Source organism: Vicugna pacos, chromosome 12, assembly GCF_048564905.1.
Source record: "Vicugna pacos chromosome 12, VicPac4, whole genome shotgun sequence".
Lineage (NCBI taxonomy): Eukaryota > Metazoa > Chordata > Mammalia > Artiodactyla > Camelidae > Vicugna > Vicugna pacos.
This window is the reverse complement of record NC_132998.1, coordinates 64,186,258-64,205,265: the sequence shown is the minus strand read 5'-3', so window position 1 is coordinate 64,205,265 and position 19,008 is coordinate 64,186,258. Positions and strand designations below refer to the sequence as shown.

Sequence of the window (19,008 nt, the reverse complement as noted above, 5' to 3'; positions counted from 1 at the left end):
TACCGGGCAGCACCTGCATTTTCCCAGGCCCGGCTCTTATCTTCCTTAACTCCCGGCCGTCACCACGCCTGGCGGCTCCCCGCAGGCTCCCCGGGTCAGCCCGCGGCTCACCCGCTCATTTCCGGGGCTCCCCTTGTCTGTCTGCTCCGCGAGCTGGGACCAGGCCCCTCCCCCGGCACCCTGCCCACTGTCAGCAGGCCTCTCCCCACGCCTGCCACTGGCTACGAGCTTCTCAGGGACACTGTGGGGTGAATCCCATGCACCCAGCCCCGTGGCTGCAGGTGCCAGGTGCTCCTCACACTCTGGCCGAAAGCGGAGCAGGGTCTCACGCTGAGGCCCCCAGAGAGCCAGAAACACGGCTGCTCCCATGCAGGCCACCCGAGGGCAAGGACGTGAGCAGACGTGGCTTCTGCCCTCCAGGACGTCTCCCGCGAAGTGGAACTCACTTCCACTTCTTTTCGCTGGAGAAGGTGGTCCAGCAGGGTAGGAAACCACAGGCTTCGGGGCTGGGTGCGGGCCCGACCCAGGCCGCCTGATCGTGGGGGAGGGGCTCGCCGCTCCGCGTGCCCGGGCTGCGACAACGGCTCCGCTGCGAGGCCGAGTCACCGGCAGGGGGCACCGGCGGGCAGGAGGTGCAGCATGAGCGGCGCCAGGGGTCACTTCCCCCCCTCCCCTCGCTGCCACCCCACCAGTCACGAGAGGCCTGTCATTCCCCGAGAGGATGGCCACCGTGTGGTCCCCTCAGCCCCGACTGTGGCTCCTGGAGCCTCTTCGGCACAGGTGTGGACTGTTACCCCATGAGATAAACCTGAACTTGATAAAATGAGGGGAGCAACTGGTGAGGGCCAGGCTGAGGGTCTGCACTAAACCAAACCAAAAAAATTAATATTTGCAAATGATGTGACCAACGAGGGACAAATTTCCAAAATATACAAACAGCTCATACAGTTTAAAAAAAACAACAACTAGCAATCCACTCAAAAAATGGGCAGAAGACCTAAACAGACATTTGTCCAGTGAAGACATTCAGATGGCCACCAGGCACATGAAAAGATGCTCAGAATCACTAATTATCAGAGAAATGCAAGTCAAGACTACAGCGAGGTAGCGCCTCCCGCTGGTCAGAACGGCCGTCATCAGAAAGTCCGCAAGTGATCAGTGCTGGAGAGGGCGTGGAGGGAAGGGGGCCCTCCTGCACCGCTGGTGGGAACGCAAACTGGTGCAGCCCCTGCGGAGGACAGCATGGAGGCTCCTTAAAAAACTAAAACTAGACTTACCGTATGATCCAGCCATCCCACTCCTGGGCATGTATCAGGAAGACATATTTATTCAATGGTTTTCAAACAGGACATGATGTGATGAAAAGGCTGCTTAAATTAAGGAAGACACAGTCTAGAAGTTCTAAGAAGCGTGGATAGAGGGGGTGAGACCAGGAGCAGGGACTTGAGCTAAGACGTGGAAGCAGCCAACAATGGGGGACAGAAGCACCTGGGTCCTGGGGGTCCTGACATCCCGGCCCCTCTTCCTCCTGACCTTACAGCAGTTCACATCCTCACACTTACCAGGCCTGAAGGGCAGTGGTACTTGCACACACTAGAAAGTCCCCCAGAGGAGCTCGCACAGGCTCACTGGGGACAACGGTCTCATCCAAGGAATCCCAGAAGAGCTCCCGAAATTCTCCAGATGCAGCTAACGGGTGCCCCCAAACACTAGTCACATGGGGATCGTGTGGAATCCACCGTGACTGTGGGAAAGACAGGTGGCCACTGCCGGCCGCTGTGCGTCGTGAACACACCCATGCCAGAGAAGCATTATGCCTCGCACGCAGCACCCCGTCAAGTAACCATTTCATCAGGCAACAAATCTCAGCTGAAAAATGAAAAGCCAGCATCGATCTCATTGTACAGCTGATTTTATTTACAAATAGGAGCTGGATAATCTTGTATTTAAATGGCAGAAGTTCTGTCACTCATGATCAGAGAAGTGACATTTGAAATTGATAAAGTTTCACATTAGGATTCAATCCCTTTCCTAAGGAGGAAAAAAGTCTTCCATTTTGGGAGAAAGATTAAAAAAATATGAAAACATTAGCAATGTAAGGAAATGATGAATTGATGCTGGGGCCAAAAAATGTCTCCAGCAGACACATTTTTCTCTACAGGACACAAAGTCAGTCACAGGAGACCTGGACTGGCTTGCTGACACATGTTTCCACTGTTCAGTTCCAGGAAGGGCTTCCACTTTCTCTCTGTCAGTTCCTGAGTTGTCAAAGGGAATGTGAAGCCACACAGTTTTCAACAGAATCGTGCTAGCTGATTCATTCAAATTAAACCCCAGGGCCTCAGTCTTCACACTGCATCTCATAACAGCCCCACTTGACCATTTCGAATCAAGCAGCCTGGCTGAGACCTCTCCACTTAGTGAGTCAGGAGCGCCTGCCGTGACAGCAGCTCAGGAAAAGCCAAACCTGGTGGGAAACGCACGTGCCAGGGCATCCTCATCACACGTCCAGTCTCCAAGTGGCACAAAGGGACCCTGGCAGAACACAAGACCCACGCCCCGCCCAGCCTCACCCTACCCCTGTGGCAGCCATCTTTGCAACAGACAGCCTTTAAGTGAGAGATCAGAACGAACTTCGGACCAAAACTCTGCCCTGGGCTTTCATGTCCTCTGTCGGCAAATTCATGGTCCTCCCGCCAGGTCCCACTCCACCCCACGTGTGTGTACTCGGGAGTGGCTTTGTGCCTCAGGTGACGCACCAGGGCATCTACCGTCCACCCCTGGGGGGCCCCGGGACCCCTCCCCTCACTCTCCTCTCCTTCCCCAGGGCCAGAGCAGCACTGGGCGCGGAGCAGGTGTCCAGGAACGCTGTGTGGGCATCAGATGAGCCTAAACAGGCCTGCAGGCCATGGGGGCATCTGTCTACCTCGGCTGCTTCCTGCTCCCGATCAGGCTCCAGCCCTCCTCCTGCTCCTGACCCACCAACGACGTCCTTGGTGGGCATGTGTAGAGGCACCCCTGATTCATGGGGAATGGATGATTCCTTAAAACCACCCCTGGCACTGGGAGACTGGCTTTTCTGCAGAAACCCCAGCCGTTGGCCCCAGCTGACACCAGGTCCAGCAGGGCTCCCCCAGCCCCCAAACTCCCTGTGTCCTGGCCCGGCCGCAGGCCCATAAGCACTGAGAATCTCTGACCCGAGGCCGGCAGGGGCGGTGGGGCCAGCCACTCGCAGGCCCCAGTGTCATCGATGAGGAGCCCAGGTCCTAAGTCAGATGCCCTTTAAGGGGCGGGTTCCTCTGAATACAGTTAATGGGGACAGTGAAACGGCTGATCGAGGACAGCCCATGTGTCGGGGCAGGACCACGTGGTGTCACAGGCAGCAGAGCCAGGCAAGTGGGAACCAGTGGGGACCCGACTCTGCAGGGAAGGGCCCCTCCCTCCCAGCCCTGCACTGCAGCTTCCCGACGAGGATGCCCTCAGCAGGACACCACGACTGGCTCCAGAACAGGGCGCCTGTCCAGCGCCATGGACAGACACACGGACACACACATGGTATTTCTCACAGCCGGTCAAGCCTGAGGAGTACAGACTACTCCAGATGGAGACAGGGGCTCCTGTGGCACGGGAGTGGACGCGGGCCAGGCCGCGGGGCTCACCTGGATGCCGTCCAGCAGCTTGCTCATGCACCAGTACGTGTCAGCCTCCACGTTGCGCAGCACGTCCACGGGCACGCGGGACACGTCGGCAGCGGCCACATCCTCGCCGTCTGGGCGCCGCGGGCGGGAGAGACAGCGTGCAGTTAGTGCTCAGGGTGGATAAACCAGCTGCAGCTGCTGGCCAGACCCCTCCGCCCAGCTCCCCTGCTCCAGCTAGAGGCCTCACAGCCTTCCACCCCATCACTTACTGGCTCTCAATCTTAATACCTAATTAGTCGCAGATAATTAATATCCTGAATCCTCTCCAATAAATTAGCATAATTAATATATTACAAATCGCTGCTTCTTGGGCACTTCACAACCTAGTAAGAGAGAACCTAAAATATATTTCTTATTCCTAACCAAGATCTGAACTTTTCTTTCTAAGATTTTTTAAATTCTGCTTCTAATATGTTCACATACTCATAATCAGTAATAATTCTGCTGAAAACCTCCTTCCAAGATTAGTCCAAAATATTTTCACACTGGAAAATACTTCTGTGCTACAAGCAAACACCAAGAAAGCAAAACCCAGATGTATTTGAGAAAACAGGCAATGGTGCTCTAAATCATTTCCTCCTTCAAGTACAAAAAGTCTAACGAGAAAACATAACTTAAAAGTTTTAAAATGCAAAACAGATGCCTAATTGAAATGGCTTATCAGACATTTGAACAAACTAATTTTAGATCATAACAAAAATTGCTACCATCCAGCATAACACTCATAAATGTTTTAAAAAACTGTGCATCCCATTTTTAAAATTCTATTTACTTTTGTTTTATTTTGCAAATGTGCATGCCATCTTTGGAAGGAAGATGTTCTTTAAGAAAAGAAAGATGTCAGCCTAGAATATACTCCAGGAAGGTTTCAGTGGGTAAAAATGACAATATAATATAATACAATCTGCTGACATTTACTGAGTGATTATTATATGCCAGGCACCCTTCCTCATGGTTTAAATGCATTAACTCTATTATCACCACCCTTGTGCCCCACGGAAAATGGGGTGTGGAGAAACGCGGAGCCCGGCCTGGGAAGCGGCGGGGCCGGGGTGTGGACCCGCACCTGTCCGACGCCGGTGCAGGTACCGGCTCCCACAAGCACGCCACCTCTCTGTGCAGGCACACCTCACGTGCGCACTGCAGTCGCTTCCCCGGTGGCACCGAACACGCCTCACTCACACTAGGTGTGTGGCTGGGGGAGCCGCCGCCAACACCCTCCCACCACCCTGTTCCCTGCGCACAGCGGAAATCGGAAAGCAAAGCAGGGAGGGCATTTCAGGCCAGCTTCCCGGAGTGGCTGACCGCCTGGGGCCTCCGTGCAGGGCCCACGAGCCCCGGCTGGCCCAGGCTCGGGACACCAGGCCCCCACCCTTGGTCGAGATGAAGCTCACGCACAGGGCTGCAAGTGGCCCCCTCTCGGGGGACACCTCCCCGCTGGGAAAACAGCTTCGGCAGAATCGACTCTGCACCCCACCGAGCCAGAGCAGACCTGGTCTTCTCTCCCCGCCTCGGGGAGCTGAGCCAACGGCATCCACAGGGCTCCTTCGGAGAAGTTTCCCGTCGACAGATTCTCTTTCAAGGGCCCTCAAAGCACAGAGATACTTCCTCAGCCACAATCAAAGGCAGACAGGGGCCAAGCCGTCACCCCCAGGCCTCGGGCTCCCCTCCTCGTTCGCAGACCCAGCTGGTCCGCCCCTGCCCAGACCCGCAGGCGGAGGCCTCGGCAATTCTTCTTAGTCTGTTTAGCTTATTACTTTATCCAGGGAAGTGTCGGCGGCCCATTCCAGGTGTCATTTCTCACAACGGGCCATTTGTTACTCTTCGACGTAATGAAGTAATGACATTTAACTCAGAGCGCCCCATGCCAATTTGTCTCTGAAAACCCGAGCGCGTCGGAATGACCCTTATTGTCAGAGTGAGATAAATACCACCCTGCCAGAGAAAGCACCCACCTCCACGGGGAAGCTCAGAGAGCCACACAGAACATGCTGGAAGCCCCCGGCTGTGACGGCAGCGTGAGAGCCGAGGGACGGGCCCAAGGGCAGCACACACCGTGGCTGGCAGGGCTGGCCCCTGGCAGGGGCACAGGAGAGGCGCACGGGGGTGCCGGGGGCGCGGCGGGACAAAACCACAGATAAAAGCAGCAGGTGGAACACAGGCGCCGCCTGCTAGAGGCCAGCCTGCTGTCCACCCGCTTGGGCCCGGAAACGCACGCCATGGGGCTGGGACGAGCTCCTGGGTCAAGGCCACTGGCTTCAGTGGTGTCTCTGCTGCTCCGACCCGGCCAGGCACTCAGATCTTGATCTGCAGGGACAGGAGGGCAGAGGACCACTCGCTCAGCTGTCTGTGCAGCCATAAGTCCGCAAGGCAGGGCCTGGTGCGCAGGAACGACCACCCCTCGGCAGTCAGACACGAACCACGTCCCCTCCGCCAGATGGCACGACAGCTGGGAGCTGGGTCTCCCAGGGGCGGAACTTGCACGACCTCCACTGCCTCCACGAGACCCCGGCCTGCCCCCAGCAGTGGTGCCGCCTGGCCAGCACGGACAGACGGGAACCACCCCTCCCGGCGATCGGGGGTGCTCACAGCTAGGTCCTCCCTCGCAGTAAGGCACGCAGGGGTGCAGCCTGCTAATTAGGGAGGAGAAACAGCTCAGGTTCACACAGCGCCTGGAACTTCAGGGGATTCCGACACTGCTGGTGAGTCTACGGTCGTCACCCTCCCCCCACACCGCACACGCCCTGCGACAGGCCTCTCCACATAATCAGGAGCTCCACTGGTGATCAGAACCCGCCCTCCTTCAGAAGCGAGCGGGCACTGCTCCACGTCTAGTCTGCATCGCTCAACTTGGGAGTTTTACGTTTGAAGCCCCAACACTTTGGTGATGGAGATTTCAGCAATTAAGTAAGTGGATTTGGGTTCCAATGCAGGGAGAAGTCCTGTTTTTGCCGAGAAAAATGTCACAACCCAAGACTATAAATTCACAAAACGCCTTGGCCCAGCAAGACAACCCACGTTCTGGTCAGACTGGCTGAGCAGCAGGAATGCTTAATTTCCACACAAATAACGCGCAGCTCAAGGTCACAGACTAAACCCCACCAGGGCTCGCAGCTCTGCGGCGTGGTCGACAACCAGCGGCCCACAGACACAGGCCCACGGCGGGAGGAAAGGCGCAGGGGAGTCAGAGACAGGAGCCGGGCGGTCTCCGCACGACTGAGGCAGGACGAGAGTCTGTGAGGATCGCGGCTGCCAGGCTCCGCAGCCAGACTCCCCAGCAGGCAGGGAGACCCGGGCATTAGAGGCTGCGTGCGAGCGAGTTGCAGGGAGAGGGGGTCTGACGGAGGGCCCGCGCAGTGGACAGGGAGGGAAGGCCACGGCGCTGGAGCCTGCAAGCCCCAACCGTCCGAGAGCGTGGGCCCCGCCACTGATGCCCCTGTTCACAAAAACATCACCAGAGAACACATCGATTCCACACCACTGATGCCAGGCCCTGGACCACCCGCTGCACTCCTCCCATGACACGCGTCACCAGCCGCATCGCTCCCTGCTGCTCTCCTGTGTGCTCTGTCCCCCCGCTGCAGTAAGAGCTCGAGAGCAGGGCTGCAGCCCCCTTGCTCTCCGTGTCCCCAGCACCCAGCAAGCCGTGCCAGGTGGACGAAGGGACAGCCGCCGCGGAGCCTGCGGTCTAGGAGGGAGGGGTCGTGACACGCACAGCTAGACCCAGAGCACAGGCAGCCCACACAACATCGTCCACGGAGAGCAAGACGAGATTTCACCCCACGGTCTCTGCTGAAGAGAAGCATCCGAATTACTGCCGAATTTAAGGTAAGAGGCGAAGTCTAGCCTGCTTCCAGGAACGACGCCAACAGCACACAAATCGCTGAGGGTTCATGCCAACTGGAGGCCGCAGGCTTCCCAGTGGGCCCAGACGGCCATGCAACCGCCGCCTCTCCATGGAAGCTCGGGGTCGCTAAGAAGGTCACCCCTCTGACCTTGAGGCCCCCGAAAGGCTGCAGCTGGGGCTGGGCTCGCCTTCGAGACTCGCAGGCCGGGTTCTCGGGACAACAGGTCCGCAGGGCCAGCTGTCCTGACAGGGCGGGCTCTCGGCTGGGCCCCCCACCCCCGCACCCAGAGGAGCCCACGATTCGTCCGGGATGCGGCGGCACCTGGCGCCCGCGTCAGGCTCACAGGACGGAAGCTTTCCTTCCCGTCCGTCCCCTGCCCGTAAGGGTTTGGCCCCTCGTTATGACTTAGCAAGGAAAGGGCTGGAAGCCGTGCTGGTCAGGACCCGTCCGATGCCGCGCTGCCAGTCAGAAGCAGCTTCCTGTGGAGACAGTCATCTTTCAGAAGGCAGACAGCAGTCATTTATACAGAGAATAAGCTCCTTGAGTCATGATAATCTGAAAACGCAAACTGATCATAAATCAATCCACCAAATTGATTTACTCCCTTTATCTAATTAAGTCAAAAATAATTCCTCAAAGGATAAACAGGTCTTTAAATCCATCAGCAAACACTCCCTCACTCAGATCATTACTAATGCAGCCAAATGGAAAGAAAGATCGACCAGCACAGGACCGGGCTTGTTCCCGAAAGCCTCGGGGAGCCAGGTCCGGGGGGGCTGAGCACCGCGCGTGGGGCTCTGCTGAGGCCGGAAGCCACCCCGGAAGGCGCGTGCAGAGACACTCCCCGGGGTGAGGAGGGGGACAAGGGGGCAGGACCAGCCCGGGGGAGCCTGCCGCCGCGTGTGAGCAGCTCAGAAACAGACCCTCCCAGGATAGGCGGGACGACGGGAAAACCGGGTCCACGCGACCGCACACGAACTCGACGTGGCTGTAAGTGAAAAACCCAGGAAGCAAAGCAAGTGGGAAAACAGCTGGGACAGCACGGGCCAGGGATTCACAGCAACAACCTACCGAGAATCCCCTCCCCGTGAGAAGAGCATGTGAGAAGCCCAGCGAAAAGGAGGAAAACACGTGCAAAGGTTATGCATTTTAAAACTCAGTTAAAAACATACAGAAATGATCAACAGCACTAGTGTTTAATAAAACGAAATGAACATCATGAACTCGCCTACAAACCTGTTCAAGTTTCAAAATTTAAAATATCCACTACTGATACAGCTGAAGAGAACAGACTCCTGGACCAAGAGGAACACACAGACCACAGGAGTCTCACTCGAGGAAGGGTACATGGGTTCTGAACAACAATCTGACGACAGAGGTCAGAGGCCATGAAAATCCAGAGCTCAGCGGTGCCCCATGGGGGCCAGGCGCCGAGACGGGGCCTGGGCCCTGGGCCCTGCCCTTCCACGGCTCATGGTCTGGCTGGGGGCCGGGGCTCCAAGGTGCAAGTCCCAAGTCCCCACGAGAACAGGCGGGCCACCCCGAGCCCCCCGGGGAGGAGGTGCTCTCAGGATGAAGGCGGTGCTGCTCTGCTTCACTCCCAGTAACCGCCACGAAGACAGCGAAAGCCCAGAAGGACACTCACAGGAGCCAGAGCACAGCACAACTCCGCTGAGGTGAAGCAGGCCTTTAAAGCACAGGCTCACCTGATGGACCGCCCGGCTGCCACTGACCACGCCACGAGTGGCTGGCCGGGGCCATCTGCAAATAAGCAAGGTGCTTCCATTGACAATTCTTGGTCCTCAATAATTCATCACACATCACCGCCAAACTTCTGCTCATGGTTTCATGCTCCTGACACACCAAGTGTGGTGCAGGTTACAGCCAGAGTGGGCAGCGGTGCCCAGCATCCGGGCTCCGTGCGCAGGCTGCAGTGGGGCCCACGGCCATCGCCTCTGCAGCAACTCACCACGTCCGCGGCCACTCACCTGGCACGGCCTCACCAGGAAGCAGGCTTTCTGTGCCTCTGGCGACGCCCCTGGCAACCCATCAGTCCAGAACGGATACCCCGGTTCTCCCCGCTGGTACATCCAGCCAACGGGCCGTGAACAGGACGGAGAACACTGCTTACACTGCAACTATCCCGAGCGGGTGGAATCTCATCACAGAAAGGGGAGGCTACTTTGTCACAACAAAACCCGGACAGACGTGCCAGGGTTACGGCACAAGGCCAGAGCACGATGGGCCTTCTCCTTGCGGCGTTCTTGGGTGCAGACTTCTGTTCAAAATAACAATCGACTGTGTGGCTCTCCAATTCGTCAGCAAGAAGAATTTCCCTCCCCCAAAAACAACGCTTGGACCTCCTGTACAATAGGGGCCCTCCCCTTGCTACCAGTCAGGCGGCCTCCCGGCTCTCGGCCACAGCAAATGCGACAGGTCCCCCCAGCAAGGCAGGGCCACTGGGGCCGCTGGGCGCCAGTGAATTCCTCAAAAGGCCCAACTGCAGAGAAGTCCAACAAATAAACTTCTCTTTCTTATGTGTGACCAACATTTATTTCACACACAGCACTGCCCTGAGAAGCGTTCAGACACGGAAGGCGTGTCCAGGCAGCCCAGCCTTCCACGCAGCGAGCACAGAACCACAGCCGCCACCAACACCACGAGGGGTGGTGGCCGCGTACGCACACCAGCGGGCAGCCGTGTCCCCATACTCCAGCCCTGACGTTCTGGCATCACAAGTGGACTCTCAGTGCCCCACAGAAGAGGGCACAGCTGCTGCTGGACTCAAGACAGAGCACAGGGAAGCCGGCTCCCGAGAGCCCCCAGGGGAAGACCCCTCCCGCCATCTGGATGCCCGGCTCCACGCCCGCCTCTCTGCTCACTCAGAGGCTGAAGAGCGAGCCTGTAGGAACAGCCTCACTGCGTCTCCCCAGACCACACATCCCGCTCAGCCCAAAGACCGCACGACCCACCCGGGGCAGGGCCCGGGCCTCCCCTCCAGAGTCCCCTGAACCACTAACACGACCATCGCCCGCACACCCTTGAACCAAAGAGGAAAAGCCAGTGCAGACACAGGTCCTCAACGGGGCCCCAAACAGCTGGTCCCTTGGGTTTATCCCGGGAGGTTTCCACTCCCCAGTGAGCATACGGTGCCCTGGGAGCTGGGGAAGGCCATGGGGCCCAGTGTGGGCACTAAAGGGGCACCGTGCACCTAGTGGGGTCCCCGGGGCACATCTGAGGCCCCAGAGGGGTAAGATGATCAAGAACGATTATTTTAATCCACAGTCACAGGAGAAAACCTGAAAACCCAAAGATTTAAATAAAGGTGGACACTGGCCACACGTCCATCATTTAAAACACAACCAGGAGGCCATCTGAGTATAATTTTTCTCCCCTTTCCCCACACGCGTTTCCGCTCAGCTCTCCTCTGGCTCCGGCTACGCTGTGACTGTAACTTTGCACCTGCTGACGGGTGACACTGGTAGGATGAGTTTCCATTTTCCCACACGCTGCGGGCGGTCGTTCGCGGCTGCCTGAACCACACCCCCGCTGCGGGCGCGCACACCACCTCCAACACTTCACAGTCAGGAACGCCCCTGAGCATCCTTTGTGCATAAGGGGTTTGATCCACACTGAGAATCACCTGCTTAAAGTAAACATCTCCAAGAAAACTGGCAGGTCAAGAGTGAGAGCATTTTCAGGCTCCTGATGAATTTAGTGAAATATTTTAACGGAGTGAGTGTTTGAAATTCAGACCACAGCCACGACACCCGAGAATGTCGACCCCAGCATCCCTCGCCCGCAGTTCTTTCTCCCACCTCTGCTCATGGTACAGACAGCTCAGTAAAATGAGTTGTTAATTTGCATTTTTCAATGTCCTGGTGAAGTTTTAACTTCTTTCCATAAGTGTCTTTGTGCCCGCTCCTTAGATCCATTCTCGATGCACTTAGTTCCCGGGGCGGGGGGTGAAGAGGGAGGGGAGCCAGGAGGCGGCGGGCTCTCTCCCCGCGGGTGGGTGTCAGGCCCCTGCGCCTCCCACTAGGCACCCTCCTCCAGGGCAGACCCCGCATGGCAGTCGCCTCGCCCAGGCCTCCCGCCAGGCTGGGGGCCATGGGCCCGACCAGCACGGCTCCCAGCTCCACAGGAACCCAGGTCCTGTGAGAAAAGACACGGGAACGAAGCAACCCAAACTGCAACAATCCAGACAAGTCTGTCAACAACCACACACACTCTCCACGGAACTGTCTGACCAGCAGCCCGTGCAGGCCCCCGCGGGTCCCTCTGGACTCCCCCGGGGACGCGGCATGTCTGCGCTCCCCTCCTGTACATGGCATGCACAGGCCATCGGCCAGTCCACGTGCGGCCGTGGGAGGCCTCAGCGCTGACAGAGCCCCGCCCCAGCGTCTGGTGGCGGGGAGGGTAGAAGTCTCCTACGTCTATCGAGCCAACTGCCTGAGTTTGTGCTCTGTCGCGTCTGTGCCGGGATTACAAAATGCAAAACCAGGGATGCAGGCCTGGACCACCACAGGCCGTGCAGACATCGGGAGCCACACAACACTGTCTGCACCCCAGGCAGTCTGTCTGTCTGTCCCCTGGGACTAGAAGCTCTGAGGATGGGCCTAATAATGTCCACCCGGAGCCACTTAAAAAGCTAAGTGCACCACGAACATAAAATCACACAGAAACACATTAGGATCCAAAGGCGCTGGTCTCCTTGTGCGCTGGTCGGGGTAGAGCCCAAGGGTGAGTCTACAGCAATTATTCAACTTGAACTTAGGAGCAAAACTTTAAAAACACTTTCTGACCTTTACCCCCACATTTTCTGAAACTCTTAATTAGTTTTTAAAAAGTTAGACTATTCTAATGTATTGGTACAATGAATGTTTACTCAAAGGCAGTTAAGAGATTCAATTCAATCCTGAAGCTGCCCAGAATACAAGATGAACAAACACCAGCTACCGCACACTATTTCCGGGGAAATGAGGGAGTAAGGCCTTTGTCAAAGCAAAGCCTCAAAGGCCTGATCCTCATGTATCACCCCATGTCACCTTCTGCGAGCTCCACAGACCCCCCTCCGTGCGAGGGGTCCTGAGCGAGGGCTCCTGGTTGTTTTTGAGGAAACCTAGTCCCAGCTGCGTGCACGTGGCACTAACCAGGGGGCCTCCCTGGACCTGCTCGCTGCAGGGCAGCTTGAGAGCCCTTAAGCTGCCAAGAAAAAACGATTTCTAAGTAGAGGTCCAAGTCCGCCTCTCACACACAGGACCTGTCACGGCGCCTGCTGACACGTCTCCACCGAGGGGCGGGCGGGGAACGCTTGCTTCCCTGTGAAGGCAGGAGAGCAGGAATGTGGTAAAGTGGGGGGAACAGCAGACTCCCGGCCTCTCTCTGCTCGGTCACCAGCGGCCAGTTGCCACCGTGGGACCCTCCTTCCCCGCGGGCTCGCGGGAAGTCCAGGCTTCAGTCTCTGTTGCCAGCCCACGCGGCAAGGAACCAGGGCTCTGGGAGAGCAGCTGGTCTACGTTTGGGGCAGAAAAATCTTACAGGAGTCTGTTGACCAACTGGAGGCTTCAGAGGTCCCTGGGGGATAGTGCTGGAAAGGCGAAGTAGGAAAGTCAGCGCAAAGGATCAAGGGGCAAAATCTGACCACAGGCCGTTAGAACGAGTGGAGCCTGAAAAGCCCAGTCCAGGTGGCTGCTCAGAGGGACACAGGACACACAACACGCCAGGGCCAGCATCGTGCCAGGCTGCTCCCAGAACAGGCGGGTGGGGCACGCGGAGTCCCGACCCGCTCTGACCCCAGGAGCACTATCAGGGCCAAAGGAGCTCAACGGGAGGGGAACGGAGGCGCTCAGCACAGGGGTGAAGAGGTGGGCCTCTCCCTTCCAGGGTCCCCCACCCGTGGTGTGACAACAGGGGGCAGCCTGGGTCCCCGGCTGGCCTCGCAGACAGGGACCGGTGGGCGACGGAGGATCGATCCTGAAGGAGCATCGGCGAGCACTTCACACTGCCCACGAGTCACAGCTCTCCGAGAGCAAGAACGCCACCTAAGTGGGGCGGGGGTCCTCCTCACACGCCTGTGCAGAGACCCCTGCCTACAGACAGCCCTCGTCCCAACCCAGCGTAACAGAGACAGAGGACTCAGTGTGCCTGGGTGAAGGGGATTAAGATGCCGGCTCCAGTGGGACCACGGAACCAGCAAAGTGTTAGGGGTGACGAGGCTGGCCCAGGTCCTGGGAGCAGGACAGCCACTGACAGGTCCCTGCCACAAACAGAACCAAAAGGACTGGACCCAGTTTTAACTACCCTACAAGGCCGGCACATGGGCACACAAAAGGAGCCACAATGCCCTTGGGCTAGGCACTTAGAACCCGCTGGTCAGAGCCACCACCACCTCCCAGGCTCCTGTTCCAGGCTGTCACCTCCTCCAGGAGCCCAGTATCCCTGGGCCATCCAGCATGCTCCACTCCCTGCCACCTGAGAATACCGTTCCCAGCCTGGGATGCAGGACCAGCTCCCCCCCCCCAGTGCCCTTGGGGGAAGTCTGCCACAATCAGGCTAATGGGGGAGGGCCCATGTCTCCACGAGGGCCCCTGCTACTGGCAGGCCTGCCCGGGGCATCTGGCAGGGATGCCCCCCCAGTGCCGCACAGGCCAGGCACTTCCCTCTCCTCCAGGGAGACATGCTGGTCTCTGGGCAGTAACAAGGGACGAGCAGGGCCCAGCAGTGCCCCTCTTTCTCTCCCAGGGTGTGTGGGACGGCTCCCTCCAGGAGCAGACTGCCCGTCCCCATCCCAGGACCCTGACGGGGCTCACACTCCAGCCTGGCAGCATCCGTATACAAGGGGCTACTCTGGCATCCATCTGTTAGGCCTTTGTTCACCTACGTGGTCGGGGCCCAGGTGAAGAGGAGGGCATTTTCACTGGGTCACACGGACCCTGGCACTGGGTGCCCAGACTGGGCAACAGAGCTGAGTGAAAGCACAGGCCACAGCGTGACTCCACATGCAAAGCCTCCTGGTTCCCCGTGGACTCCGCGGCCAGGCCTCCACTGACCGCCTGGCTTGGCTTCAAGGAGCCTCCGCAGTCGCGTGCCACCTGCCGCCTGCCCTCCCCAGCCTCCCTCCCTCACAACCCGCCCAGCTCACAGGCGGCCTTCAGGACAACTTAATCCAGGCTGGATCCCGCTCCAGGCCTCACCAGCAGCAGAGGGGACATAAATCCAGACCCCGGAGGACGGCGGTGGTTTTCCCACGGAAGCCCTCATCTGCGGGGGGGGGGGGGACTCCCTCAGCCAGAGCCCGCAGCCCCTCCCTCACAGCCCTCGGACCCCCCTCAGGGCTGGACGAGGCACTAAATCTGCCCAGTGCAAGTCCACCAACCGCGGGGTGACCGGCTGAGCCCCGAGAAAGGGGCCTCCTGTCTGGGTCTTCCAGCTCACTACACACAGGGAGGCCGTCTTTCCAGTAATGCTTTTATCACAGGGCGTGGTTCCCAAAAATAACCTGGACAGTACAGAACGCACATCAAAGCCCAGTGTCCATAAACGCAGCGCGCAGGCCCGGCTGGCCTCAGGCACAGTCACTGGATTATCGCTTCCCCCACAGGGTGCGCGCGCACACACACACACACACACGCTCCAATAAACCGGCACTGAGACTAAAGACGAAGCTCTGTGTCCTACTTTATTCACGCCCTGGTCATTTTCACAGACTGAAAAAGGAATTCTCGTGGCATAACACTCGAGGCTGTGTGGAAATCACCTACCACAACCGGGTTACACGTTCTCGGTGGTCGCACACGTGGGTCTGGCTGAGCTTCCCCAGGAAGTAAGGCTGCAAAGGGGCCCCCCAGTCCAGCCTGTGTGCCGCCTCCACCCCCTGAGATGGGGGTGCCTCCCAGACTTTGAATAAGCACCGAGCGCTTTCCAGCAAGATTACAGGGTGTCAATCTCCCCTCACCTGAAGAGCACTGAGCATTATCCTTTTCCATCTTCGCTAATTTGATAGACAAAAATAGAACCGATTGCTGGTTCAATTTGCATCTTCATTACCTGCGACGCTGAACTTCTTTTTGTTTTAGTTCATTATTCCTTCCCGTTTCCTTCTTTGTAGCATCCCTGCTTATTTCCAGAAAGGATTTTTTTAAACTATCATCGGTTTGCTTTTCACAAACAGAAGAAATGGTTCACAAGGATAAACTCTATGGGAAACTGCCCCCAGGCAGCAAGGAGGGGGCACAGGTGGCTGTGAGAATGCCACGGCCACGTCCAACTGCACGGGATGCCCATGGCACCACCGATCTGAGCCAACCAACGTTTCTAGTCCACGTGAAGCCACCTTCTCACGTAAGCACGAAAGATAACTAAACTCACGATGGCCTTCTGGGGTGGCTGGAAAATAATTTATTTTGTTTGACCTTCCTTACTCAATTCAACACTAGAGTACTTTTAATCAAATATATCAATATGTACTAATTAACCCCTCTTGGGGTGAGTCAAAATTAACCAACCACTGCAATAATAAATCAAAAAATCATAATTGGTATTTTAATTTTTTATAAGTAACATACCATGTAACACCAGACTGAGTATCATATCACCACCACGTAATTACACCACAACACACTCCGAGGCCCATCCTTCACACTGTTATTAGACTCATAAAATATGCTTCCAAAATGAGAAAAAATAGCTGTCAAGAACTGCATCTTATTATTCAACTATTAAACTTTCTTAATCATCAATCAGTTTAATTGCTCCTGACATGGGTTACAAATAACATTCTGTGGTTCCACAAAACACGACAAGGATAACCCCTTCATTTCCGGAGCTGATCAGAAACTCCTTCTGGGACATCCCGAGAAGATCTGCGTGTCCGTCCCTGGGAGTCTGTCATTTCCATTTCAACTGCATGTAACATTCTGAAGCATTTTGCTAATTTATGCAAAAAATGTTAAGAAACCGCCGTATTAAATTGCCCGGTATTATTTTCAATTATATTCCTAATGGGTAGATGGCCCATTTCACTCCGGTCCACACCAGCAGCTGAGTGGAGACACTGATGCTCAGCCATGTGCAGCTGCTGTGAATTCCGTCTCCTCCTCAACTCACCAGCCCCGTGCCCCAGCCTCCTGCTCCCCGCCAGAGCCCGGGCTGCAGCAGGTGTGAGGATCAGAGGAGCCACTCACCTCCGAGGGACTCACACTGAGAGTGATAAGGAAAAGTGGGACTTAGACTGTGGAGGCCACGCGTCAGGCTGCATGCGACTCAGCACAGTGTCCCTCTGCGCCAGCCCTGCTCTCACAGGGTGGCTGCCATGGGGGGGGCGCTCAGCCATCCCAGGGGCCTCGTGAACCTGGTGGGCCTGCCCCCCACCAGACACTCACACAGGCCTTTCTTCTCCCCTGGAGTAGCCCCACCAGCACCGTAATCCATTAGGTGTGTAGATTTCTGGGTCTACGGTGATGTTTCCTGACGAAGCGTAGGCTTGAAAGACCCAGGGAGGGACGCCCGACAATAAGTCACCTAAGAGGTGCCCAAGACACACCAGCTGAAGGCGGGATGGCCAGCTAGCCTCCCAGGGCCTGGCTGGAGGGAGGCAGGCCGCATGCTGGCCTCCAAGGAGGGGGAAAGCCCATCCCGCTCCAGAGGGAGGCCTGGGAAGGCTGCATGGAGGAGGGGGCCCACTGACTTGAGACCTGGATGATAAATAAGCATAGCTTCAAAAATGCACACGTCCAACCACCTCACTCTCCTAAATGACACTGCTCTGCCACAGCCCCCCGGCACCCCGTGTCAGCCCGAGCCCGCTGGCCAGGCCAGCGAGACTCTCCACAGAGGCCCCCTCTGGGTTCTGCCCCTTCAGTCACCAGCACGAGCTCCTCGTGGTCGCTGCAAGGTTCCAGAACCTCACACCACTGGCCTCGCAGCGTGCCCTCCCCTCCTCCCCGAGGTCCTCCTGGGCGGGCGGCCCCAGCAAACACAGCACGTCTCTCGGGGAGGGACCACCCTGAGGCCCACTCCCAGGCAGTGCAGCCGCGGGGCTCCAGGAACCCAGGGCGCGGGGCTCAGCCCACAGCAGGCTTCTGGAAGCACTGGTGGGACGCGCGGCTGCCCGACCCGCAGACGGGGGCGCCGAGTGCCTTCCCGGGGCTTTGTGGTTTATGATGTGCTTTCTGTTCATCGCCATCTTCGGGGTTTTGTTGCCGCTATTTTTAACACAGTCAGGCCTAAGAAATGTGGTTTTAATCAAAGGAAGTAGACTGACAGAGGCCCAGAGGCTGGCCCAGTCACGGGGCAGGTTCTCAGAACCGTGGGCAGAACAGCAGGCCGGGCTCCGTGGGTCTGGATCTGGATGAGGGAGTCGCAGGCGGCCACCTCATGCACTGGGAGATGCCATCCCTGGGGCCGCCCGGGAGAGGTCAGCCGGCGGTGGGGGCCAATAAGAGGGTGGGGCCCGTGCTGTGAGCCACGATTCTTAGCCTTGAACAGGGAACCCAGTGTGGTTTCTAACTTGGGCGAAATCTCAATTCACCGATTTAACTGATGTGCACTGAGCACAACTCAGCCAAGAAAAGCTTCCACGTTCCGACTGAACGCCGGGCGGCACGCAGCTCAGAAGTCGCGCATCACGTCCCTCATCCTAGCCCGGAGCCAAGCACAGGTGTGACCCTCGCCTGTTGGAGAGGTGAGACAGCAGACCAGCAGGGCCACAGGACACATGCAAGTCACACAGCCGAGCGGGAAGGCAGCTCAGGCCCGAGCACCGCCTGCCCCGGAGACGACGTTTTAACCAGACTGGGACAGTGGAACTGGTTAACTTCCAGGGAATTCTACCAAATTCTAAGAAGGGGAACAAAAGTCATAATTTTAGCAGACTTCCCATAGAAACTACACAGGACAAAAGACGATGCAACGATGTCACTAAAGTACCGAGAGAAAAACCTGCCAACCCAGGATCCCACACTCCGCGAACAACACCCTTCGCGAGGTGAAGTAAACACTTCTCCAGACAAAGAAAAGCTGCGGCACGAGAAACGCCAAACACAGCTCTCCTGGCAGAAAGAACACAACACAAGGCGGAAACAGGTCCACCAGAGAAGACCACAGACAACGGCAGGCAAATGACAAAACGACGGCGAACAATGAACGCAGCTTCCCTTCCTTAGAATTTCTTTAAGAGGTGCCTGGCAAGGGTGCGCCAGTCACACAGATCTGGGCTTCTGCTGCCACGCTCCCACCGAAGGGCTCCCCGGAGAAACGGCCACACACACGCACTGGTGGTGGGGGGTGTCTGAGGGACCCAGGCGCCAACAGAAACAGTGCCCAGTGGCCAGAGCGCAAACACTCTGAGCAAGAACAGACAATGCAGTGCTGTTGGGCCATCACCCAAAATGTACAATAAATTCCTGTGCATCCGTACTGATCGTAGTGACTGAATAAATTAACAGATGGGGAAAACACAC

General features: G+C 57.2%; 1 protein-coding gene across 3 annotated transcripts in view; it reads right to left on the bottom strand.

The window, feature by feature from the left end:
- The window catches only part of TBC1D22A (TBC1 domain family member 22A), a 238,357-nt gene that overhangs the window by 96,532 nt on the left and 122,817 nt on the right, over window positions 1–19,008 (bottom strand). For all 3 annotated transcript variants that reach the window (XR_012078732.1, XM_072973722.1, XM_072973723.1), the window contains exon 9: window positions 3,660–3,769. Coding sequence is in view for 2 of the 3 variants with exons in the window: in XM_072973722.1 (XP_072829823.1) it covers window positions 3,660–3,769 (110 nt within the window). In the remaining variant the exon portion in view is untranslated. The remainder of the gene's footprint in view (window positions 1–3,659; window positions 3,770–19,008) is intronic.